Below are 24,012 nucleotides of genomic sequence, written 5' to 3' on the forward strand. Positions count from 1 at the left end.
ACTTATCCCTTTATTTTGGTGGGTGTTCACATGCCTGGCAAAAATCCTTTGTTTCCTTTACTTCCATGTAGGATTTTGCTTTCCACTAGGCTGATCAACTTGCTGTGTATCCCACTTTTCAATAAATATACTCTAGCATTGGCTCACTGTTTAGGCATACTTGCTAGATCTCCAGTGCCTTGCATCAAATCAACACCGGCCTTTCAACAATTTTTAGTGGCTTACTTCCATTTTAGAAAAATGTTTCTTCACTGCTTTTTGACCCTACTTCCTCCATCGATATCCATCATCAAGGATATCAACTTGGCTCCTCGTTTGAAAAGTATATCTGGGTTTTCTTATCTCTTTTTTTTTTTTTTTTTTGAGAGAGAAAAGATTCTGCTTTTCTAGATCTCATAAATCTACTCGTTGAAAGTATCGCCAGTGTACAAAGTCTTTTGATTATCCTCACCGCCCCAATCCATGCATCAAATTTGGTCATCATCATAACCAAAATGAATCTTTCAATGGCTAAGAATTTCTTCACATAAAGTGATAACCATTAGCAAAGCACAGACCATTCCAACCAATCGTGAGCTTACATGCACATACACCTCTCTGACCATTTTGAGCCACCCTTTTACCAAATGTTGATTGTGGAAAGATCATAGCCAATAGACAAATAGGCAACGACCTCCAAAAAGACCTATTTGTTATAAAACCAAATTGAAAATTTCATCTTCATGGAGTTCTTCAACACCGCCAAGGCTGTGAAGCTCCGCAGTCACCTCGACAAGTGCCTCGTCGCCGACGACAACCCCTTCCTCCTCGGCATGACAGGCAGAAAAGTGCTCCAGGCGGAAGCCGACAAGAGCATGGACTTCAAGTTCGAGTGGGAGCCCATACACGACGGCTTTCAGCTCAAGCTGCGGACGTGGTGCGGCAAGTACTTGCGCTCCAACTGTGGGCCGCCGCCATGGAGGAACGCCGTCAGTCACGACGACCCTACCACGTCCTCCACCTCCCTCTTGGCGCTTACAGTACTACTAATCATCTTCAATTCCAAAATAACAAGTCACCACCACCAGCAAATGGGTTCTTGGGGCTGATGTCAGATATGGAGGTTTCAAACAATATTAATTCTTCTCAGAACAAAAGCTTTGGGAGCCCTGAAACTGCTGTGAGGTTAGGGACGAAGAAGGGAAAAAAAAAAGAACGATGAAGATGAAATTGATTATAGTTGTGGGATTTTAGTAAGAAGAATAAAAAAAATGGAGAAATTGAGAGAGAGAGAAGGTAGCATTGGATGGAAGGAGGGATAAGATATCTGGGTTTCAGAGAATTCAGCTGGTATTGTTAAAGCGAATTCGTGCTGATAACGTGTTATAAAACCAAAGAATTGAGGAGGGATGAACCCTTTTGTATGCAAAGCCCCTTCCAACATGTAGTGGGCTCCACCTTATCATTTACAACAAAATCAGAATTTTGCTATTGAAAGGATGTAGCTGCGCGGCGCGTATAGCCCATTGGTCAATGCAGGAGTCAATGCTCTGCCTAGCAACAAACTCTGTGCTCTCTATCTTAAGGTAGTCCAGATCAAGAGCCTGCAAGCTTCTTCTAGCACTCAAACTCCGAGCTTCAGCATACGTACACGAATATGCACTTTTCAAGCCGATCAGCAGCATTCAATCTCTCAACTATGACTTGAAGCTTCTGAATTACTAGCACTGATAATGGAGATGAAGCAATGCTTTTGGTTGTAGTAGCACTGTTCTCCATTAATAAAATTATGAATTCAGCTTCAAGTTCGTTGAATGCATAGTTGAGAAGCCCTTCATCACGACGACGACAACCCTCGATAAGCAGGAAGATCAGAACATGATGCAAAAGAGAGTGAGTTCTCAATCTCTCGAACGACATCAGCAGCAGGGCCAATGGCACCATTGATTTGGTCCTTAATTGCAGAATATCCACACTTTTGCGTGGTGATGGGCCTCATTGCAGCTTCCAAAGATGGCAATTCTGCTTCATGCCTTCCAACTTAGACCCAGTTTCATCAATAGCTGAAGAAAGAGCTGTAGATTTTTCTAGGCTAGCCTTTAACAATTGCTGGGTAGCTTCGAGTTTCTCCAAATTTTGTTTGAACATCATTAATATAACTCTTTTAGGAGGGTGAAAGTTATGAAAAGTTTATTTGTTGTTTGTTTTTTGGGGTTTCTAGAATACGCTGGATTTTGCAGACCTAACATTGGATGAATACGATCTTGAAACATGTGGGGACTGTTTTGATTTGCCTGTGGAGTTCTACGAGACTACGAACACAAGTATCTGGATGCTTTAACTCTGCCTGCTTGCAAGGTTGAGCCGTATGATCTTGGTAGGTTTGTCCTTCTTAAGGACTTACCGTTGGTCCTCATTGATTTTCCAGTTTCTGCTCTTCCAAGACTACTAAGGGAATGCAAGTTCTTGGAAAGCCTAACTCCAAAGCGTTGCTCCAATGCAAGTTTAGGTTTGATTTACTAACTTATGTTGGAGCAATGCTTTAGAGTTAGGCTTTTCAAGAACTTGCATTCACTTAATAGTCTTGGAAGAGCAGAAATTGGAAAATCAATGAGGACCAGCGATAAGTCCTTAAGAACACCAAACCTACCAAGATCATACGGCTCAACCTTGCAAGCAGGTAGAGTTAAAGATTCCAGATACTTGTGCCTGTAGAATTTAATAAGCGAAGTTGGTTTCTTAAAATTAGTCAAAGTTGTCATTTTGTTGGGCTACGGGTTTGCTTTTTGCCTTTGTCTTTGCCTTATATATTGCCGTGCTCACAGAGTTTCTATGTTCTGCTCACAGGGTTTCTGTGGTCTACCTTATCTACTGCCGTGCTCACAGGATTTGTGTTCTGCCTTACCTACTGTCGTGCTCACATGGTTTCTGTGTTCTGTTTTATCTATTGTCGTGCTCACAGGGTTTGTGTTCTGCCTTATCTACTGCAGTGCTCATAGGGTTTGTGTTCTGCCTTATCTACTGTCGTGCTCACATGGTTTATGTGTTCTGCCTTATTTACTATTGTGCTCACATGATTTCTGTGTTCTGGCTTATTTATTATCGTGCTCACAGAGTTTCTGTTCTGCCTTATCTACTGTCGTGCTCACAGGGTTTTTGTGTTCTGTCTCATCTATTGTCGTACTCACAGGGTTTGTGTTCTGCCTTATCTACTGCCTTGCTCACAGGGTTTGTGTTCTGCCTTATCTACTGCCATGCTCACAGGGTTTCTGTGTTATGCTTTTATGTGTTATTCTATGTGCCCTATTTGTTAAGGTTTGTCAGTTGTTTCACTTGTGGTTTATGACAAAGCCTTCTCTACAGTTGTTCGATTGGTGTTCTATGACTCACTTGTCAAGTTGGGCATGCGAAATATCTTTGCCCCAACTTGAGGGTTTGTGTTGGCGAGTCCTTACTTAGTTAGGATTTGGGTTCCTTACTATATTAGGATTTTGATTACTTACCCATTTATCTAGTCCTATTATAATTTAGATTTATTTCTATAATTTTTATTTAGGGTTTTATAAATACCTCAATATTATAGAAGGATAAAAATATGAGCATATCTGAATATTTGCCATACTTTATTTGACAAAGCTCTCTCTCAGGGTCCAGTGACAGGGAAGAGAGTAGGCCCTTGAATAATGGGTTTGGTTTAGTTTCTGAAGAGATTCTCTCTGTCTCAAGTTTGTGTTTTTCAAACTGTCTACATATGCTTGTTTGTATATTAATCTGCAAAGTTTTCAGCAATTGTTTGTGCCTTTTATTTATTTATAGTTTTAGTAAATCCTGTTTGGTTGCTATGTAAATTGAATGTTTTTTTTTTTGGTAACAAAGAGGGCTAGAGAGTCAGCAGCAAAGTTAACCTCCCTGAAAACATGAAAGATGCTGCAGTCCCAGGAACTCTTCCAACAGACTCCGCATTCAAAAGGAGGGGGTGATTCGGCTCCAACTTAGCATTCAAAAGGTGCAAGACAATAGTAGAATCAGTTTCAACAATAAGCTTTGTCACTTGCAACCTCTGAGCTAGTTTTAGACCATGATACAACGCCCACAGTTCAACCACCAAAATCTCCCCATGACCCAAATTAGCTGAAAAACCTGCTACCCACTCACCAGCAGAATTACGAATAAGGCCCCCAGCAGCAATAGCGCCACTAGAACCAATTCTAGACCCATCAATATTCAGTTTCATGATCGAAACAGGGGGAGGCTTCCACGCTAGCAAAGTTTGCATCCTGCTTCTGCCTTTTATTTATTAGCAATGTCCCATTCCACAAGAAACCTCAGAATCCATTCATTGGGCAGATCAGGATAGTGGAAGGAAGAATCAAAGACAGAGCAGCATCTCCATTTCCATATAAACCAGCAACCAGTAGCAAAAATATTGCACCATCTCAAGTTGAAAGAATTAACAACTGTTGTTTTCAGGTTTAAACGCAACCAACAATTAAAGTCAGTAGATAGGGATACCTTAAGATTTATCTCAAAATTTAAGTATACTTGATAGGTTTCTTTCTTCATAAAAATTGCTGATTTTTCAGCGAAGTCAATAAAACGTGTCAAATTCCTTACTTTTGCTTTGATCACAAATGTTTAAAAATGTTACACAACAAAAACTAAACCACTATCAACAACTAACATTCAATTTATAGCAGCAAGGAGTTGTAACATAAAATAAAAAAATTATCAGCAACAATATCTTCTGAACACTCTCTGGTTCCTACCAACCATAGGAGCCAATTCACAATCCACGATTGAGACTGAAAATTCAACTTAAAAACTTGAATTGCACCCACAATCCATGATTGAGACAGAAGTAGTCTGTCACCAGGTACAGGATCCCCGCGTAGTGAAAAACCTCGGGGTAGTGTTTATGACAGATGAGGAAAGCCAAGTGAGGACATATCTGTAGGGCACACGAGTGTTGATTTTTATGGTGTTGGCCATAAGAAGCAAGATGGGAAAGTCCATAACCAGCTAGCTCCTGCTCTTGGTAAGAGGTCTTCCAGTTACCCTGTTGAGACAAAGAAAATGGAGAATGGTCCGAAGACTACTCAAAGCCTGGTATCGGTGGCTGGGGCTTAGTCGTCCCATAGAGTCCCACCCTTGGATTTGGAGAGGGGGAATTGTTGTCTCGAACATGTTGGACAGTGTTCCAGTTTAGCCGTCCAAGTAATAATAGGACCCAGCAGCTTTTTGCTCCCTATCTTTTGTTGAGTTCAATTTGTTGATTCTTGGGCGATAGTTTGTAGGGTCACGTCTAAATGTGATATCCAGTTGCTGCAATGCCACATTGGAAAAACAAAGAGAGAATCAAATCGTAGAACAACAAAAATTACGTTACATTCAACTGGAGGACAAAGTATATGCAAGGCACGGAGGTAAATTAAACAAGCTGCAAGACTTACAGATAAGAAGAGATTCATCCCAGTCAACAAAGATTGTGGAGAATTTGCAATACAATCGACTGATGGCTTTCCTTCATAGACAATAACTTTGTCAGCCAAGTAAGTAGCCATAATGAAATCATGCTCAACCACGAATGCGGTTTTCTTAGCGTGGAGGATGAACCTCTTTATGACTTTTGCTGCAACGATACGCTGCTCAGAATCAAGATATGCACTTGGTTCATCTATCAGATAGATGTCTGCAGGCTGCAATATCAAGCAAAAAGTAGGCTGCATATAAGTTAAGTTCAAAGCAGATGCATCATACTGTGCACTTAATTTGTTATTGCTGTAAACTTAGGTAAACTAAAATCAATCAGTTACCTTTCCAAGGCATACACATAGAGCAACCCTTTGCAGCTCTCCACCAGAGAGTTTGGTAACATCTTGATCCATTAATTGCCCAATTTGAAGAGGCTTCATCACGTCTGTCACAAACTGGGGATGTGTACAGGAATCCCGAATTTTTTCATGAAGCATGTCTTTGACTTTCATTGCACGCTTTGTATTAATTTTCTGGGTCTTGTAGGAAACACAAAGCTCGGGTATCTCCACATCAGAATCAGGTTTCAATAGGCCAACCTACAAATTGAACAAATCAAATGTATGCAATGACTCCACGTATATGTCAAGATGCAATTTAATTTTAACATATGATTGAATTGATTAAAAAGAGTGAAAATGTTAAGGACTAGTACGTACCAGCATTCTCATAAATGTAGTCTTCCCGGATCCATTCTCACCCAACATCACAATAATTTGAGAATTGCTAAATTCGCCCTCTATAACTTGAAGCTTGAACTCTCCCAACGTTTTAGTCATCGATGGGTATCTATACCGTGCATATGTCTCAATTTCCTCACCGCTTTCTTGTGGAGTCTCAGAAACCTAAACAAACAAGACAACAACATGATTATATATCTTTAAAACTATTGATTAAGCGCTTAAAACCAGCATTTTCATTGACAGAATTTATTATCTTACCTTAAAAGTCAAAGATTCATCTCGGAACCTTAGGTTTTCTGTAGGAACAAATCCCGCCAAGAAGATGTTGATTCCTTCTCTAACTGAGAAAGGTAGGGTTACAACTCCATATGCACCCGGCTTCCCATATAAACAACAAATGTGATCTGATAAGTAGTCTAGGACGCTCAAATCGTGCTCCACAACGATTACATAGCTGAAAATGTAAAGCAAAGCAAAACATCCATTACTTAAACATGCCCAATGTAAGCAAGAAAAGACCCCACAAATATAAGCAACGAGGGAAAAAAAAAAAATTGGGGGCAAGAAGAGAAGAAGAGAGCTATGAAAACAAAACCTATCGGGCCTGATCAAAGATCGGATGACTTTGGCAGCTTTAAGCCTTTGTTTCACATCAAGATAACTTGAAGGTTCATCAAACATGTATATATCTGCCTTTTGCAAAGCAAGAAAAGCAATGGCGAATCTCTGAAGCTCCCCACCAGATAAATCGATTACTTTACGATCTAGAACCTGGTTTAGCTCAAGATCAACAATGACTTCTTCCATCACACTCCTCTCATCTTTCTGTTTGAGCAACTCCCCTACATTGCCTTGAGCTACTTTTGGAATGTGGTCAACGTATTGGGGTTTTATAACAGCCTGTTTAAAGGAAAAATAAAACATATTACATAAAACAGCAAAGGAAAGTAAAAACATAATATGCAATTAACTGGACTAAATAATCTATATATACTTACCTTCAACTTATTTTCCAAGAGACGAATAAAATAACTTTGCAGCTCCGATCCTCGAAAGTAAGTCAAGATTTCCTGCCAATTTGGAGGATTCTACAAAATAATAAAAAACAAATTATAGTCATTCAAAAGAATTAATTCATCAAAAACTTGAGAAAAATGATCATATACTAGGAAAAGGGGAGAAATTGGAAATATGAAAAAACGATGATATGTAAAGAGTATTACATTGAAACGACCCAAATTTGGTTTGAGCTTGCCAGCCAAAATTTTAAGGGCAGTTGACTTCCCAATGCCATTAGTTCCTACCAAACCAAGAACTTCCCCTGGCCTAGGGACTGGTAACCTGTAATTATGTATAATTTAGTTTTTGTTAACTTAAAACACTAAAACCTGAAGCTGATCAAAGTGGTAAGGAAGTAACTGACCTGTGTAATTTAAAAGAGTTAGACCCATAGCGATAGGTTGTGTCTTTGTCCAGTGCCTTTGGCAAGTTGATGATTTCAATTGCTCCAAATGGGCATTTCTACATGATCATAGCCAGAATGAAAACAATGCCTCTGTTAAAACACAACTAGAGTAGATAAAAAGAAGATGAAAACAAGACAAACAAAATACAATCTTCACTGACCTTAACACATATACCACAGCCAATGCACAACTCTTCGGAGATACGAGCAACCTTGGACACAGGTTTGACCTCAATGCATAATTTACCTGCACATTGATGGTTAATAATAGATAACAAGTAGCATTTATGCATAAGAAGTCCATGTACAAAAAGAAGTAGCATAACATACATACCAGTACGTACGACCGGGCAAGTCCTCTTACATTCCTGGTTACATTTTTTGGGCTTGCATTTGTCAGTGTTCACTATTGCTATGCGAGTCGACCGATTTTCCATCTAAAAGGTGAACAAAATGTTAATGATATGAACCCCAAATGGATAAATCAAATAAACATATAAATAAATTCAAACCAAACTAGCCACCTGAACATGATCGGCAAAGTCTAGAATAACAAATACACTTTTAGGAAACTCTCAATGCAAAATAAGGGCAATACTAAATGCCTCATTCAAGTTACAACTAAAAATTTTGAAAGAAGAAGAGGTGGTCTTATTTCTTACTTGCGCTAGCTATATGATTATTATGACAAACAAAAATCGTTACATGATGATCTCGAAAACCGAGGAGGAGTTGAAAGAAACACACATACAATGCAGTTGAAGATTGAGAGAGACAGGACTTGAAGAGGAACTTACTGTGTTACTGTAGAAGAAGATAGCTTTGATAGCTTTGAGAGAGAGAGAGAGAGAGAGAGAGAGAGAGAGGGGATGATTGATGAATGAGAGGGTATGCGAAGGCTCATGATGAAGAATGGGCTTATTTATACGCAACTCTGATAACGTGTTAAACAAGTTTCTTCTGTTTCCTTATACTTTCTGGTTTTTAATTTTGAAATGATTGGGATTGTTAGATCAGTGTTCGGTTAGGACAGCAAGTCAATACCTGCACAGCACAACATAAAATTACATTTTTGCCCCCAATTAAATGGTGGGTCTCTCCCTTCTGTTTTGTAGGCTTATGAACAGTGACTTGACCCTTTTACCCCTGAGATCTCCTCTCAGCCCCACACCCCTCCTCTTCATCCCAGCCCTCTCTCTCTTCCCGTCTCTCTCTCTCTCTCTCTCTCTCTCTCTCTCTGTCGGGGCCACCGTCATCATGTCTCCGACGGACGGTTCTGATGCCTCCCCCGTTGGATCTCTTAGTAGGAGGTCTTACGGTTACCCTGTTGAGACAATGAAAGTGGAGCATGGTGGTAGTGCAGTGGGTGGATCGCATATTGCAAATAATATTGGGCGGAAGAGGCTCTTTGGTGAACTCAGTGCAGACGCTGGTACTAGTTCAGTTTCTTTGGTGCATGAGAGAAACATGTATCCTCAATGCAAAATTATCTCACAGGATTTCAAAAAATCAAACTTAACCAAAAATGGTCTGAAGACTACTCAAAGCCTGGTATCGGTATGTTCTTTTCCTCATAGATCATAGTTCATACAAGATAAATTTACTGAGAATCTGAAGCCTGTGCTAGCTGTGAGGATTGAATTGTGTGATAGATTGGATTTTGAGAATCAACTTCTTTTTTTCCTCCTTGACTGAATTGGTAAGAGACTTGTTTTGAATATCTTGCCCCCAGGAACTGCTTGATGTGAAACAAAGATTGCACCAAATTAAAATGGAAATGTTAAAGCTTCATTCAAAGCAGCTAGCGATGGAGAAAAAAGATGGAAAATGATTCATTTGTCGAATTCTGGTAAAGCCTCTGTGTAACTTGGATCAATTTGCTAAAATATGAAGCTCATTTCTACATATAAATGCTTTCAGTTTTGTTCAGAACTACAATACATGTGTGTGTGTGTGTGTGTGCGCGTGTGGGAAAGTAGGGGGAGCAGGTGGATGTGTGATAGAATGAAACTATAGGGATGGTGTTTACAAGCTCAGTACCGGGGAAAAGAAAAAGGCTTTTGATCTCTGTATGGGCCAGTGTTCTTTCTGTTTCTTTGATTTTTCTTGTCTTGTTGTCAGCTATGTAACCTGTATTTTAAATTTTTTGTTCATAAACAGTTTATGCAAGAGGCAGATATATTCTTTTTGTTTTTTTTTTTCAAAGAGGCAAATGTAGCAGGATAGTTCAATGTATGTCTGGAACTTCTTTAATTATCTATGCATAGGTTGAAAGCTAACACTATGATGTGAGGATTATTCACATAAGGTCCTAATCTGATTTTGTGCATTGTTATGGATTTTTCAATTTTTTTAAGCGAAGTAAAATTTTATCAGAAACACAAACATGTTATGAAGAATATTTAACCATTATAAAGAATTGTAATTAGGTCTCTAGGATTTCTTCTGCTCTTCCTCATTAAAATGCATATTTTTCCTCTCTTGACTGATAATCATTTCATTGATCTAGCTTTACTAACTTTTCTGGAATCTAATGCACTTGTGCATTTTGAGGTATATTACAGGATTCAGAGAAAAACGTTGAGGTTGACTCAAGAACTGTATTAGTAACAAATGTAAGCTATTTGTGTATGTTGCTCCTTTTCTCTTTTTTGGTTGGTAAATACACAGACCTAAGTAGCCCCAAGATAATTCAGCGTTGGTTTTCTCACTAAATTGTTTGTTCCTTGTCTATTAGTACTTGTTTTCTTATTATAAATATAAATTCTTCTCCACAACTGTCATTTGTTTTTGTTAACAAAGCTTATTGATGGACTTCCTCTGATGACTGTCGTGTACCTTGGAGATGGAATCACATGATAATTTAGACACTAAGTCTAAAAACGTTTTCTCTGACATTCCATATGGGGATTTACAGTACCAATCGTCATTGAAGGGTTTTTCACACATTTATATTTCTATGTTGTTTGGAAGTTTAAATTATTTGAGTTATTTGCTTCAATCTTTGTTTTAAGTTGAAATACTTTTTGAACCTTAGAAGATGGCCATAGAGTACGTAGACTATAATTGAGAGAAACATTAAAGCTCACAATAGTGTGATGAGAAGAGCCTGACTCTATTGCCAACAGAAAATAATTAAAGGAAGGTATTTAATTGGTTGGATTGTAATTCTAAGTTAAGCAGTTGATAGTAAAAGATGGAAACCAGAGGTGTGTGCCGATTCATGCCCGTTATCCTCGCTTTGAGTTCACTTCTTAGTTAATCTAACCAGGAAGCAGGGGTTGTAGAACACTTTTGTTTAAATAAAATGAAAGGTATTTGTGATTAATTTCCATGGAGATATTGCTATTATTCCTTCTGATTTATTTAATGTCTTTTAAATTCTGCATTTGTTGTTCAAAATAACTCATAAGCATACCATGTACTATTTGAAAAAATAAGACAGATACGTTTTAAAGCAATTAAAGAAGCTTTGTCATTGTTCTTTGCCAACTGTGGAGGGGTTGTCAATGTGGTAATGCTGACAGACATATTAACTGCTAACCGACAAAGGTAACACTTATTTAGTCATCTCTCCTATATCTGAGAAGTACCCAAAGTCTGTTTGTATGTTTTATCTTTGGTTTGGGACAGTTTTATGACAATTCTATTATCAGGGCTGCTTATGTTACCTTTGCTAACGAGGAATCTGTTGACAAAGCCGTGGCATTGAGTGGGACAACATTTTATTCAAGAACTGTGAAGGTGAGCAGTTCCTTATATGTCTCAAAGGATCAATTAGGTTATTGATCTGGTAAATTACAAGAAAAAAAGTGGGAAACCTAAAAATAAACAAAAAATAAAACAGAACGAAATAAATTAATAAAAAAGACGAGGGTAGGCCTTATGGAGATTAACATGGTTGAGAGTAGTAAATCTGCTACTCAATTGTTCTAACTTTGTCCATGTTCACTGGGCAGTGGATAAATGTTAAAAATGCTATACAATTGCCATTAACTGGTTTTCAAGAGAACCAAGTTGGGATAAAGATAATAAACTGAATAGGCTGATAATATTAAGCTTCTCTTGGGTTGTAGGTGACAACAGAGTTTCTATTTCTGATCAAGGAAAGATTTTTTTTATTTTTATAGATCTTTTAAAGAGAATTGAATAGATAGAATTCCTCTTTTCTTTGTCAAGCTCTTTTATACCCGTGTGTATCCCTCATGTTTCACATTCTCTCTCTCTCTCTCTCACTCTCTCTCTCTCTCTCTCTCTTCTATTAAAATTTTCCAATTAAAGTGCACAAGATGGGTACAGATTCTGTTAGTCACAAGGATCTTAGGTTGTAAATTTGAGATTCACCTTTGGAGCACTGACAATAATTTTCGAAAAACTAACTTTTCACCTGTATACTTATTGTATAGGTGCTGAGGAAGGCAGAAGCAGCTTCTGCGGCAACAGCCCCAGCCCAGCTTTCTGCGAAGCCTTTCCACGCACATGGTAACAGAAAGGCCATCCCCAACAAACCACGGTATCCGAGCTCTAGTCTACAATGGCGGAGAGAGCCCAGCACTGATCCAACAGAAGCAGAACCACCATCAGCTCCAGCTAGTGTCGAAGTTGTTTCCTCATCTGCCCCAAAACATCTTTCTGATCTGCAACTCGAAGCACTTAATTTCCAGAATGTCATCATTGGGATGACATACAGCTTACTAACTATACCATACTAAATAACCCCAGGTCAGGGGGCAGATTAGGTTGATCTGTAAAATCTACTTCTAAACTTTTGAAGGCTGTTTTCTATTTCGTTTTTGTTTTTTTTAACGGTCCACATGCCTTTTCTTTCACACACACCATCTCCGATCAACTACTTCCTCTTTTTTCTTTTCTTTTTTTGGGTCAATTACTACTTCCTCTTTAGGATGGATATAGAGGGTGTGCACAACTGCACAGCATGAAAGTGTACTGCGTTAGTTTGTAAAAATAATTCCTCGGCTTACTTTGTTCAGTAATTACTTGGTATATAAAGTTACGGATTATCAGATAATTTGGATGAGAATGTGATGTCTTGATTTTTGTCCATCAGATTGACAGAATTTTTACTGTAATGACAGGTTTTCATAATACTTTGGAATTATTGGGTTGAAGTTAATTGAGGATTTCAATCCCAGAAGGTACCCTGCAAACATAGATAAAAATCATTTGTCTAAGTTTGAATCAGAGGGTTCTATAAGGTTAAAGACTGGACTGGTCTTTCTCCTTAGCCTCCACAATCACTGTAAACCTTGTGAGGAAAATATGTATGGGGTTTTTTTTAATCAAGAAATATGCATGGTTAAGGAGAAGCTTATTAGCCAAGAACATCATATATGAATAAAAACATGGGGCTTTATCATATAAGGACAAATAGGAAGGCACGAAGACAAAATGGTACATCGCCTTCAAATAAGATCAAGCCGGTCCAGTTATTATGACCATGTCATTCTCTGACAGTGGCATTGACAATGGGTGCATTTTTTTTGTTAAAATGATTGCTCTCTAATGGAGTTTTCTTATTCACTTTTTTGCTCGACATAAGAAGAAATTGGAGGAAAACATGAAATAAAATGAAGCAATGAAACATGAATAACCTGCCCAACAGTGACATCCAATAGGTTACTATTTAAGAGTGATATCTATGGATGTTACTTTTAAAATGGACCGGAATAAAGTTTTTTTCCTTTTGCTCCAACCGGAAGAGGAAAGCTTTAATTGTTTGTACTAATTAGACTATTTAAGGCTTGAAGTGGACTTTAAACTAATTTTCTCTATAAAAATAAATAAATTAAAAGGAAATCCACAAATAATCATTTAAATAAATACATAGTAAGTAATCAGTAGGTATAAATCTATACAAACTGAATACTACATGAACACAAGTGTAAATCTATACAAACTGAATACTACATCAACAAAGGGTCTAGTTTTTACCCTCAACACTATTTGTACCACATTACAGACTATATCATTTCAGGACCCGCTTGTTTAGACGGCTCTGACCTCTATTAGACGTATGATCCTACAATCTAAAAATGCGATCCTTCTAGCATTACTCTTTCTATGAAGTCACATTGCCGTGAGAGTTACACGTAACTGATTCATCACGACGTTTTTCAGTTTACCAATAAAACGTATATGTTTGGTGCTGGAATACTTGCCAATCTTGGGCTGAAACAGGGAGCTCAGCATCTTCTCCAAGCTTTGTGCAGTGTGTTTAATATACTTGCTACCACTTGCATCTTGTTCAACCAAAACCCCATACTTGTGCATGTAGCTCCCGTAAACAGGTACAACTGCCTGCACCAAAAGTTGGCATACCTTCTGCCTTAAGCCATCGTCAGATATGACCCAATTGGAGTGCTTCTTGTACCTTTCATCAAAAGCTTCATTGAATGCCTTGAGCAGCTTGTTATCAAAATCCTGGTGATCAAAAGGAAATGAAATTAAACCCTTTTGGCTTAGAAGAGGCAGAAGCTTTCCCCAGCTCTCTCTCAAGTAGAGAGCTGCATAATAGTCCTTGTATTTCTCATGAGCTTCTAACCAAGAATCTCCCATTATATCCCCAAGCTGTGTGCCTTTCATTTGGCTGAAATGGCAGTGATTGTTCATCATGAAAAGGTAGGAGAGGGAGATGTCCTCATAGGCCTTGGACCATGCATCCAAATTTAGCCCAACTTCCTTCATGGTACTATAAATCTGATGGGAAAGACCATCATCATCACCATCATCATACACATCTTGTTTCCAGCTTTGATGGATCTGCAAGACCTGGATCAAGCTTGGCCTATAATCATCTCCTAGCAGTTTATTATAGTAATTAGTTATAAAGCTTACTAGCAAGGGAACGCCACCATCTGAAGGAGGAGAAAATCGCCTTTGCAACTCCACTTGGCTAGGAAGTTCCCAGAAAATCTCACAAGCCCCAATAACAACTCTCTTGATTAAATCCCTTGTCAAGGTTTGAATTTCATCGCAGGCCTTCCCACCAAAGAGCCTGTTAAAATTCAATCTTAGATTTTCCATAACTGTAAATATATCTAATAGCTTCAAGAGCTTGATGGGGTCCTTCTTCATCTTGGTGACATTAGTTCCAAATTTGAGGAATGAAGCAAGTCTAAACTCTTGAGAAATTCTTGCAAAGCAGCACTTCCAAGCATCTGATCCTACCTTCTCAAAGACATTGTTGCATAGTTTGTACTCAAGCTCAAGCAGATGCTTCACAACCAACTCCAAATGCTTCCCCCATTGGTCAATGCAGGAGTCAATGCTCTGCCTATCAACAAACTCTGTGATCTCTATCTCAAGGTAGTCCAGATCAAGAGCCTGCAAGCTTCTTCTAGCACTCAAACTCCGAGCTTCAGTGTACACTAAAATGCACTTTTCAAGCCGATCAGCAGCATTCAATCTCTCAACTATGGCTTGAAGCTTTTGAATTGCAAGCACTGATAATGGTGATGAAGCAATGCTGGTGATTGTAGTAGCACTGCTTTCCATTAATGAAATTATGAATTCAGCTTCAAGTTCGTTGAATGCCTCGTTGAGAAGCCCTCCGTCACGACGAGCTGAACCCTCGATTGCATGCAACTCCTGTAGAATTCTGAGAGCTTTCTTCACACTCAAAAGGCTTCGATCATTGGCAAATGCATTGCCTTCCAAAAACTCAACAATGTCCTGCAGCCACTGAGTTGCCAGCTCACAGTTGTCAGCAAGAAACCTCAATGCTTCTTCAAGCCGTTTCGTGGCTGAAAGATAAGCAGGAAGATCAGAACATGATGCAAAAGAGAGTGACTTCTCAAGCTCTCGAACGACATCATAGGCTTTGAGAACAGCAGCAGCAGGGCCAATGGCACCATTGATTTGGTCCCTAATTGCAGAATATCCACATCTTTGCATGGTGATGGGCCTCATTGCAGCTTCCAAAGATGGCAATCTCTGCTTCATGCCTTCCAACCTAGACCCAGTTTCATCAATAGCTGAAGAAAGAGCCGTAGATTTCTCAAGACTAGCCTTTAACAATTGTTGGGTAGCTTTGAGTTTCTCAAAACTTTCAACATCAGCCATTGCCAAAAGAAGTATCTATCTATCTATCTATCTTTCTCAGAATCCCCAACAATTGACTGAACCTTTTATAGTGCACCAAGAATTTAGAAGAGTGCAGTAAAAAATTCTGTCATGGTTTCTTCCACACTACTCATTTACTTTCCACCAAACTTACCAAATCAGATAAAGAGAGTAACCATATTCAAACCAACCCTCACTTGCAAGATAAACACCATATAAGCCTCAACTACCATGTACTGAATTTCCTTGGTTCTAATACTTACTTGCAAACAAACAAACATAACATTTTAGGGACCCCAACCACCAAATTATATACATACATATAAAATGTACAGCTACATACTTAAAAACAATCAGACTATCTCTTCTAACTTGTGTGGAATTCTGAAACTTTAGTCGTTTCGTACACAAATTCTTCTCTGCAAAAGAAAGATTTAGGGCGCTGTCCAAAAATTGTTTGCCCATAATTAACTTCCCAAAAGTCCTCCAAATTTTGTTAGAACATCATTGATATAAGTTTTAGGATGATGAAGGTTATGAACAGTTTATTTTTTGATTTATTTTTTTGGTTTCTTGAAGTAATTGTTTCTTTTGCGTAACTAGACTGCTGGGCGTTGCTTGCTTTTAAGATACTATGAGGTCAATTATAGAGATTATGCGTGCGCCCACCTTCACTTCACCTTTATTCCGGAAGGGAGAAAAAAACAATGTTGTAGCAATGGGCAAGGAAGCTCACTAATGTTTTTCTTTTTGGTCAGTAAACCTTAGGAAGCTCGCTAATGTCTGCTTTGTCTTTTACAAAAAATCCAGCCTAAACCCTCACTTAGAAAGCTCCCGTTTTCGCAGATTGAACTTCCTTGGATTGAAATTTCCGTGTTTAATCTCACAAGATGAAAATAAAGCATGTTCATTTCTATATTTGAGAACGCCGGTAAATGAGGAGCAGAGGAAAAATCATTTTTACCCATTTCTATGTTTGATTTGTACAATATTATTATAAATGAAAAGTTATTTAGATTTCCAACAATGCCCTCGATTAGTTTTTCATTTTACTTCTGGTTTGTGTGAGTTTGATCAAGTTCCTCCAACCTCCTAAAGACTGTTTAGGTTGGGTAGGTAGGGGGGTGTGGCTGAAGAGCAAATCACTCGGGAATCGAAAAATTAATCCGAAAATCAAACTCCTAGAAACGCAATGGTGTCTGAAACTTTGGGCCCATCAAATTTTGTGTGGTCATTAATAAATCTATTAAAATAATGAAGGTCCAGGGAAATATCAATTGATAGCAATATCTAACACAAAGCTTAATAAAAGAAAATGAGTCGATAAACTTGATATTAAAATATGTGAGGCGAAACTTGCTGGGGGTATTGACAGCAACAGCTAATACAAATTGCAAACATGAAATGTTACAATTAACAACAGAAATGTATACAGTGGGCATCACTACAAATTTACTTTGAATATATTGTGGATAGCAGCAATAGTCCTAACTATCCACTTACTGGGAAAAACCAAAAGGCAAAAGAATTCTTTAACAGAGGCGATCCTCGGTAAAAACAGGAAAATTAAGTGCAAGTGAGATGAATACAGATAGGCCTCATGCTGCAAGCAGACTCGTACTAACAAAGGTTCAAGCAAAGAATAACAGCTGCAAAATTAGGCTTGTTCTCCAATCAGAGGCCGCCCTTCTGTTTCAAGGTGATCTTGTCCCCAAGACTGAAGGGCAATGCCTCGAGTCTTGCTTCTAATTCTGATGTATCCACTGAGCTTACCATCTGCTTGTTTCTCAAAACTCACATTCACCAAAGTATCCTCCCCAAAAACACTCTTTGGGCACAGATTGGCAGCGAGGACTCCACATTCTCTGTCCAGTGTCGATCTAATGCCCAATTAGCCAGGGATGAGCAGGAATTAATGACCATCAATCATCCGCCCAGAAGGCGTAAAGATTTTAAAAAGAAAATACACGTACTCCTATATGCATGTTACACATATTTATGCACCTATGGAAAATGTCAATATTGAACTGTATTTTGTTTCCATTATGACATGGTGGCTAAGTTTTTACGTAAAAGTTTGGATTTGTGTAAAGAGAAATAGAAGACATAAATTTCAAATGATTCTCTCTGTCTAGTCATTTCAACATTCAAATTCAAAAGATTCCATCTGAATTTAGTTTAACATAAATTGTACTTAATGAAAGAAAAAAAACATAGATTGTATTGCATTTAATGTTTCATGGTGATGTAAACACTGTTACAAACCTATCGTTTTAAATTTGTCCATCAAAATGGGACATAAGTAAAACTGAGATTGTTTTGTCTCTCAAGAGTGATGCCGCGTCTAAAAGGTCAAACTTACCATTATCCAGGATATCTAATCTCTGATTTGATGGTATCCAATCCCTACACTGAATAAAAGAATAAAAGAAAAAGGAGAGAGAGAACTTAAATATAAAAAGAGGTTGAAATCTCAATTCTAACAATTCCAAAACTACACTTCTAACCTTTGATAACCTATACTGCTTCAAATCACCAACTGAAAGATTTCTGAGTCAAAGGTATCCCAAGTGCGACTCATAGGAATAATTGTGCACAATAGGGAAAAAAACAAGCTCATTATTTTTTTAAAAATCTAATGACAGGGTTTGCATGCCCAGGGTTATCAAATAAAATGTTCCTTCCCCTGTATTCAAAACATAATTTTTTGCATGGTAAATTTTTGTTTATTCTTTCACATGTACACTTTTAGCATACCTTCAGAACAAGTTATCTAGCCTTCATGAACCACATTATATCAAGGGGGAATGCAAAAAAACATATATTGCAGTAAATCTTCGAGCAAGAAAAAACAAAAACAGTTGTTGCAATAAATCTTGAGTGCAATACCTGGGATTCTGCCATATCTTGATGTTTCAAACATTTCCTTAAGGCCATATCAGCGAGCTATGTGCCTCATCAATAGAGTGAACACGATTTAAATCTGAGATGGCTGGTGTCTAATTTTCAATTTTTTCTTCAAACAAAGCCAGTTCCAAACTCAAATACTTACAGGTTGCAACTGGTGACAAGCATAAAAGTTTGTAAGAAGTTATTAATATAGATCCTCTAATGTAAAGAGTTAGGACAACCTTACGATGAATACTAATGCAGTAGAACATTTTAGATAGAAAATAAAGGATATCTATATACAAGTACTATAGCCACACTATTCAATGATACTTTAGCAGTTTCTTAATTTAAGGTTTTACGTTTCCGTATTCTATTTAGGGGGATGGGGGCAGGGAAGATAATGATAGAAGTGAGCTCACAAGTGTAATTTTTCTGAGGGATGCCAAGGGTCATTAGTCATGACTCACAACTAGTCATCAAAAGCCATAAAGGCCAAGACTACAAATCAGAGGCTCTACTTTTGTTTCTTAGAATGGTTAGCCTTTGACTTCATAGTTCCTTTGAAAACCTTAGGGTTTGTTGTGATTAACAGAGATATGTTTTCCTTTTTCCCTTTCAAGGAACACATTTCATCACCAGCTAAATATTTCATTGTCTCATTGCACTCTTCAATATGTCAGCGTGTATTAAAGTCAAGGCTACTCAGATTTTGTATCAAAGAAGTACAGAAACGTTGAAAAAGATAGAGCTGAAGTTGGCAAAGTAAAGATGCCAAAGATTCCATTATTAGAAACCGGTATGAACTAAAAATAGTAGTTCCGCTATTTTTATACATTTTGAATCTCCATTTATGATCCCCTCGTGATGTTGATCAGTCCACAACCATGGGCTAGAAAGAGCAAAAAAGTTTGGTGAAATCACGTGACAGAGAGATACAAAAAGACAGGTAAGGGATTCCAGTCTACAAAACCATTACAATTATATTAAGGCTCTTTTCTCAGCATGTTCTAAAATAGCAGTTCCAGTTTGTAATCACAATAAGGGCTTCAAGAAGAAAAGTCTGAAATATCCGTAGAAATTTAAATTTTGCTTTCTTTGACGCCACACCATAACTGCTTTTAGCTTTAGTACCAATTGGTTTACTTAAGCGGGCAATAAGGGAGACGAATATCTGTACATAGCTATCATAAAGGACGACAACGTGAAAACCTTCCAGAGTCAAGTCAAACAAGCCTTAGATTCATTAACCAAAAGAAAAAACCTTAATGCAATTTTATTTTCAAATAAAGATACTTAAGAATCAGACAACCCTGATTTGTAAACAGATGGTAATGATATCATAGGTGCCCGCAGCTCAACACAGTTACCACCTATGCAAAGGCCCAACAACTCTATGTCAAGTTACAATAATAGAACTATTAATGAGAGGAAATGGACTTAAAAGTTTATTCATCAGACAGACTTGACATAGGAGCTGATAGGAGCTAGTAGGAGCAACATACATAGAGAATTTCAATCTTACAACATATAATGGAAATTTGTCATTATATTCAAGTGAATACAACTTGACATAACTTATTAAACTGCTAACGGATGACACTCCATATGTACATGGTACAGTGAAAATCATAAATGAGTTCACCAAAACAAGATGTTGCTAAAAGAACAAGATGAAAAAATGACATGGTAAAAGAAACAATTATGCTCAGACCAAAAAAGAAAAGCAACAATTATGAACTAATTATTTTCATCCTAACCCAGCAATAACTATAAACTCCTAAAAGCAATTGAATTACAAGTAATGAAACAATCTTCAAACAAATAAGATGCAAAAAATGAGTTATGTACAGATCTACCAACCTCCCATGTTCAAGGATCATTTTGGAGATGGTAAGGAGATGTAACATGTATCCCATGGTCTACAGTCAGCAGTATTAAGAATAAGAATATGCACCTGCACATTAACCATATTACTTCATAACAAGATGCGCAAATTAAATATGATAACTTTTTTAAAATAAGAATTCTTCATGCAGAAAGTAAACACCTAACCTTTTGAATGTTTCCATATCATTCCTGATTTGCACATTTAGTGGGCTGATGCAACCCATGAACCAATGTGGTATATGTAATCTCATCTAAACCTACACCTTTATGATCACATACTTCAAAAGCTTCTTCCACCATCCTTTCTTTGCAAAATCCATTTGTTAAGGCATTATAGGTAACGGCGTCTGGGGCAATTCCCATTTTTGCCATCTCGCATAGAAGTTTAGTTGCTTCTTCCATATTGCCTAGTTTAGAATACCCATCAATCATGACAGTGTAGGTAATCTTATTAGGTTGTATGTTATCTGAAGACATCTCCAGAAAGGCACTCCTTACTTTATCCATTTGGCCTAGCTTACAATAACCATGAATCAGTGCAGTGTAACAAACAACATTTGGCAACAAACCATCCTTCCTCATTTCATCCAGAAGGCATTTTGCATCCTCAACATCGCCAATATTGCATAGTCCATGTATAAGAGAAGAATATGTGCCACAAGATGGTTGAATGCCCTTCTTTTTCATGTCACAACGAAGACCAAGGGCAGCAGTCATATTCCCATCTGTGCAGTATGCTCTGATTAGTATATTATAAACAACTGAATTTAGTTCCACTTCCTTATTCACCAACTTACTGAAGAGATTTTCACCCTCCTTCATTCTTCCAGCTTGACAGTACCCATCTATCATCACCCCATATGTATAGACATTGGGAACAAGACCACGATTTTCACACTCATCCCAAAGTTTAACCGCATCGTCCACTTTTCCCATATTACATAGGCCATGCATTAGCAAATTATAAGTATAAGTATCTGGTTCAATTCCTTGTTTAGCCATCTCTTCCTTAAGCTTAAAACCTTCCTCCACTTTTCCCTCCTTGCAACAACCCAAGATAAGTGTGTTGTATGAGATTCTATCCAATACCAAACCTCTTTCTAGCATCGGTTTGAGTAGCATAACAACCTCTTGCATGCTACGAGATTCACAAAGTCCATGAATTAGAGCATTTGAGGTCGCTGTGTTGGCTGCAACTCCTTTCTCCCATAGCCTAAACCAAAGCCCAAGTGCCTCAGAATGCTTTCCATCTTTACAGAGCCCACCAACTAATGTGGTAAGCAAGCTATCACTGGGCCTAAAATTTCTTAATATCATTTCAGTAGTGAATTTTAGTGCAGAATCAAACCTAGACTTCATGCAGAACCAGTGAATAACCGAGAAACAAAGAGCTTGGTTTATGGATAAACCACCAGATATAATCTTGTCTAAAACTTGCTCAGCATGATCAAATTGATCACTTCTACAAAACCCCTGCAGTAGAGAATTAAGAGTAACAGAATTGGGAGTTAACCCATTGGATAACATATTATCCCTTATCTTTAGTGCCTCACTAATATTTCCCGTTTTACAATATCCATCAATCAATGTGTTATAGACAACCTCGTTCGGGACAAATCCTCTGTTGCACATTTCCTTCAAAACACAATTTGCATCATGAAACTTCTCCAGCTTTATCAAACCATTAATGAGCACACTATATGTTATAAGACTCGGGCTCACATTGTTTTCTATCATCTTCTTCTTAAACTGGAAGGCCTCTACTAATCTTCTGCTCTTACAGAGCCCATGAATAATATTATTGTACGTAACCACATTTGGGACAATACCCAGCCCCTCCATTTTCGAAAACAAACCTATTGCATCATCAACCTTTCCTCCCTTACAAAATGCATTAATTGCAGTAGTAAACAAGTAAACATCAGGAGAAACACCTCGGCACATAACTTCAAATACATCATAACTCTTATGAAGTTCGTTAGCCTTCACTAAAGAATTCAACAAAAAGTTACAAGTCTTCAATGATGGAAAAACACCCTTTTTAGAAAAAATTACAAACGCATCAATGGCATAACCAAAACCCATATTCTTGAATTGCGTACAGTAAACATGAATCAACAAATCCAATGCCTGAACCCCAAGACCTTGTGTGGACACGGTATTCAAGTCTAACATGGCAATGGCAATCTCCATATGCCTTTGATTGTGGTTAGCATATAAAACTGGCACATTCCCATCAATCAAACGGATCAAAAGCAATCTCGCAGGCGACACAAGATTCGAAAGAATAAGCAGACGAACTAAAACACAAAAGGATCGTACAGTAAACTGAAACTTAAAAGATTCAGAAGCAAAGTAAAAGAAATGAAGAGCTGTTTTGGGGTTCACATTGGAGCTAATGGAACAGAATACCCTATCAAATTCATGAGATGACAAAAGGGGTATCAGAGCTTTACATTTAGAAGAATCCAGAGATGGTTTTGAAAGAATAGAAGATACCCAGTTGTGCAAACTCTGATTGGGAGGCTGTGGTTCCTTCGGAACCTGTAATGGTGGCGGTTGAGGAGGTTCTTTGGGGCGTTGGAGGTTGCAGGTAACGCACGTTAAGGGGCGGTTGATGCGGAAGAGAAGAGTGGGTTTCGAGATTGAAAGCCTTCTAAGATCCATAGGAAAATGCATGTCATTAGTTGTTTTGGGTCTCTTGATTTTGTGGATTTTACTCAAGGGTTTTATGCCATTGCCACTGGCGGAGCCACCATGGGGTCAATGGCAGCCATGAAAATGGGCTTGAAGGTCCCTACCCCTTAAAGTTGCGCAACAGCTGCTCAACGGAAGTCCAGAGAAGGAGAAGGAGCTAGCCGTCGTCACAGGGTTTTTGTCAGCCTCTTTGTTAGGCCATCAAGTCATTGAGGATTTGTGCTGGGTGAGGAAAATGGAGGGGCTGCGTTCTGGGGATGGTCGAGGAAGGGTTGGGGGGGTAGGTTGTTTTTTTTCTTTTTGTATTTGTTTTTGTTTTTTGTTTTTTAATGGTAATTTTTACTTTGAGAGCCTATCCATATTAACAATTTATCGAATATTTTAAACACGTTTGCTAATATCACTTTATCTATTTTTAAATTTATTTTTGTTTCAATAGCTTTTTCTTTTTTGGTACTATTAATTTCTTAAATCGGTTTTATTTTTATTTTTATCAAATAGCTATTTTGTCGCTTCGTACACAAATTGTTTGCCCATAATTAACTTCCCAAAAGTCCCCCAAATTTTGTTAGAACAGCATCAATATAAGTTTTAGGATGTGTTTATTTATTGATTTATTTTTTGATTTCTTGAAGTAATTGTGTATTGGGAATCGAAAAATTAATCCGAAAATCAAACTCCTAGAAACGCAATCGTCTCTCAACTTTGAGCCTATCAAATTTTGTGTGGTCATTAATAAATCTATTAAAATAATGAAGGTCCAGGGAGGTATCAATTCATAGAAATATCTAACAC

The 24,012-nt window shown here is 37.9% G+C and overlaps 4 protein-coding genes and 1 pseudogene across 16 annotated transcripts; 1 reads left to right on the forward strand and 4 right to left on the reverse strand.

Annotated features, from left to right (window-relative positions):
• The window catches only part of LOC117620874, a 7,199-nt pseudogene extending 5,069 nt beyond the window's left edge, over positions 1-2,130 (reverse strand).
• Positions 2,131-4,578: 2,448 nt separating this feature from the next.
• LOC117622127 (ABC transporter E family member 2-like) lies at positions 4,579-8,505 on the reverse strand. Its single transcript, XM_034352680.1, has 12 exons — positions 8,457-8,505; positions 7,994-8,096; positions 7,821-7,906; positions 7,618-7,715; positions 7,418-7,535; positions 7,193-7,282; positions 6,790-7,094; positions 6,453-6,648; positions 6,171-6,356; positions 5,793-6,050; positions 5,430-5,675; positions 4,579-5,301 (listed from the first exon to the last, which is right to left on the reverse strand). Exons 2-12 carry the CDS (start codon positions 8,094-8,096, stop codon positions 5,182-5,184), a joined length of 1,806 nt encoding a protein of 601 aa, XP_034208571.1. The 5' UTR covers positions 8,457-8,505; the 3' UTR covers positions 4,579-5,181.
• A 380-nt stretch (positions 8,506-8,885) lies between these two features.
• On the forward strand, positions 8,886-12,462 carry LOC117622517. 8 transcript variants are annotated; one of them, XM_034353217.1, is made up of 6 exons: positions 8,886-9,216; positions 9,392-9,508; positions 10,224-10,274; positions 11,101-11,211; positions 11,316-11,403; positions 12,066-12,462. In XM_034353217.1, the coding sequence occupies exons 4-6, from the start codon at positions 11,177-11,179 to the stop codon at positions 12,369-12,371; spliced, it is 429 nt and encodes a 142-aa protein (XP_034209108.1). In that variant the 5' UTR covers positions 8,886-9,216; positions 9,392-9,508; positions 10,224-10,274; positions 11,101-11,176; the 3' UTR covers positions 12,372-12,462. The 8 variants fall into 8 exon arrangements, with proteins under 8 accessions (XP_034209108.1, XP_034209110.1, XP_034209106.1 ...); XM_034353219.1 differs by having other exon boundaries at positions 11,105-11,211; XM_034353215.1 differs by having other exon boundaries at positions 9,392-10,274; positions 11,105-11,211.
• Positions 12,463-13,577: 1,115 nt separating this feature from the next.
• On the reverse strand, positions 13,578-15,749 carry LOC117622751 (exocyst complex component EXO70A1-like). Its single transcript, XM_034353518.1, has one exon. It carries the CDS (start codon positions 15,739-15,741, stop codon positions 13,747-13,749), a length of 1,995 nt encoding a protein of 664 aa, XP_034209409.1. The 5' UTR covers positions 15,742-15,749; the 3' UTR covers positions 13,578-13,746.
• Positions 15,750-17,129: 1,380 nt separating this feature from the next.
• LOC117622385 (pentatricopeptide repeat-containing protein At4g19440, chloroplastic) lies at positions 17,130-23,520 on the reverse strand. 6 transcript variants are annotated; one of them, XR_004584979.1, is made up of 5 exons: positions 20,686-23,520; positions 20,494-20,587; positions 18,631-18,802; positions 18,104-18,152; positions 17,130-17,621 (listed from the first exon to the last, which is right to left on the reverse strand). XR_004584979.1 is itself a non-coding variant. In XM_034353042.1 (2 exons), the coding sequence occupies exon 1, from the start codon at positions 23,197-23,199 to the stop codon at positions 20,704-20,706; it is 2,496 nt and encodes an 831-aa protein (XP_034208933.1). In that variant the 5' UTR covers positions 23,200-23,520; the 3' UTR covers positions 17,130-20,587; positions 20,686-20,703. The 6 variants fall into 6 exon arrangements, 1 of the variants encoding a protein (XP_034208933.1); XR_004584976.1 differs by lacking the exon at positions 18,104-18,152; XR_004584977.1 differs by having other exon boundaries at positions 17,130-18,152.
• Between the last annotated feature and the right edge of the window lie 492 nt (positions 23,521-24,012).

Source organism: Prunus dulcis, chromosome 3 (assembly GCF_902201215.1).
Source record: "Prunus dulcis chromosome 3, ALMONDv2, whole genome shotgun sequence".
Taxonomy (NCBI): Eukaryota; Viridiplantae; Streptophyta; class Magnoliopsida; order Rosales; family Rosaceae; genus Prunus; species Prunus dulcis.

Bases quoted from the DNA above. Each gene is read 5' to 3' on its own strand.
- LOC117622127 (XM_034352680.1), bottom strand. From the start codon at position 8,096: ATGGAAAATCGGTCGACTCGCATAGCAATAGTGAACACTGACAAATGC. The intron at 7,283-7,417 runs GTAATACTCTTT...ATTATTTTGTAG, and splicing joins CAAATTTGGGTCGTTTCAAT to AATCCTCCAAATTGGCAGGA. The intron at 6,051-6,170 runs GTACGTACTAGT...TTCAATTTGTAG, and splicing joins CTACATTTATGAGAATGCTG to GTTGGCCTATTGAAACCTGA.
- LOC117622517 (XM_034353213.1), top strand. From the start codon at position 11,177: ATGCTGACAGACATATTAACTGCTAACCGACAAAG. The intron at 11,212-11,315 runs GTAACACTTATT...TTCTATTATCAG, and splicing joins TTAACTGCTAACCGACAAAG to GGCTGCTTATGTTACCTTTG. The intron at 11,404-12,065 runs GTGAGCAGTTCC...CTTATTGTATAG, and splicing joins TTTATTCAAGAACTGTGAAG to GTGCTGAGGAAGGCAGAAGC.
- LOC117622385 (XM_034353042.1), bottom strand. From the start codon at position 23,199: ATGCATTTTCCTATGGATCTTAGAAGGCTTTCAATCTCGAAACCCACT.
- LOC117622751 (XM_034353518.1), bottom strand. From the start codon at position 15,741: ATGGCTGATGTTGAAAGTTTTGAGAAACTCAAAGCTACCCAACAATTG.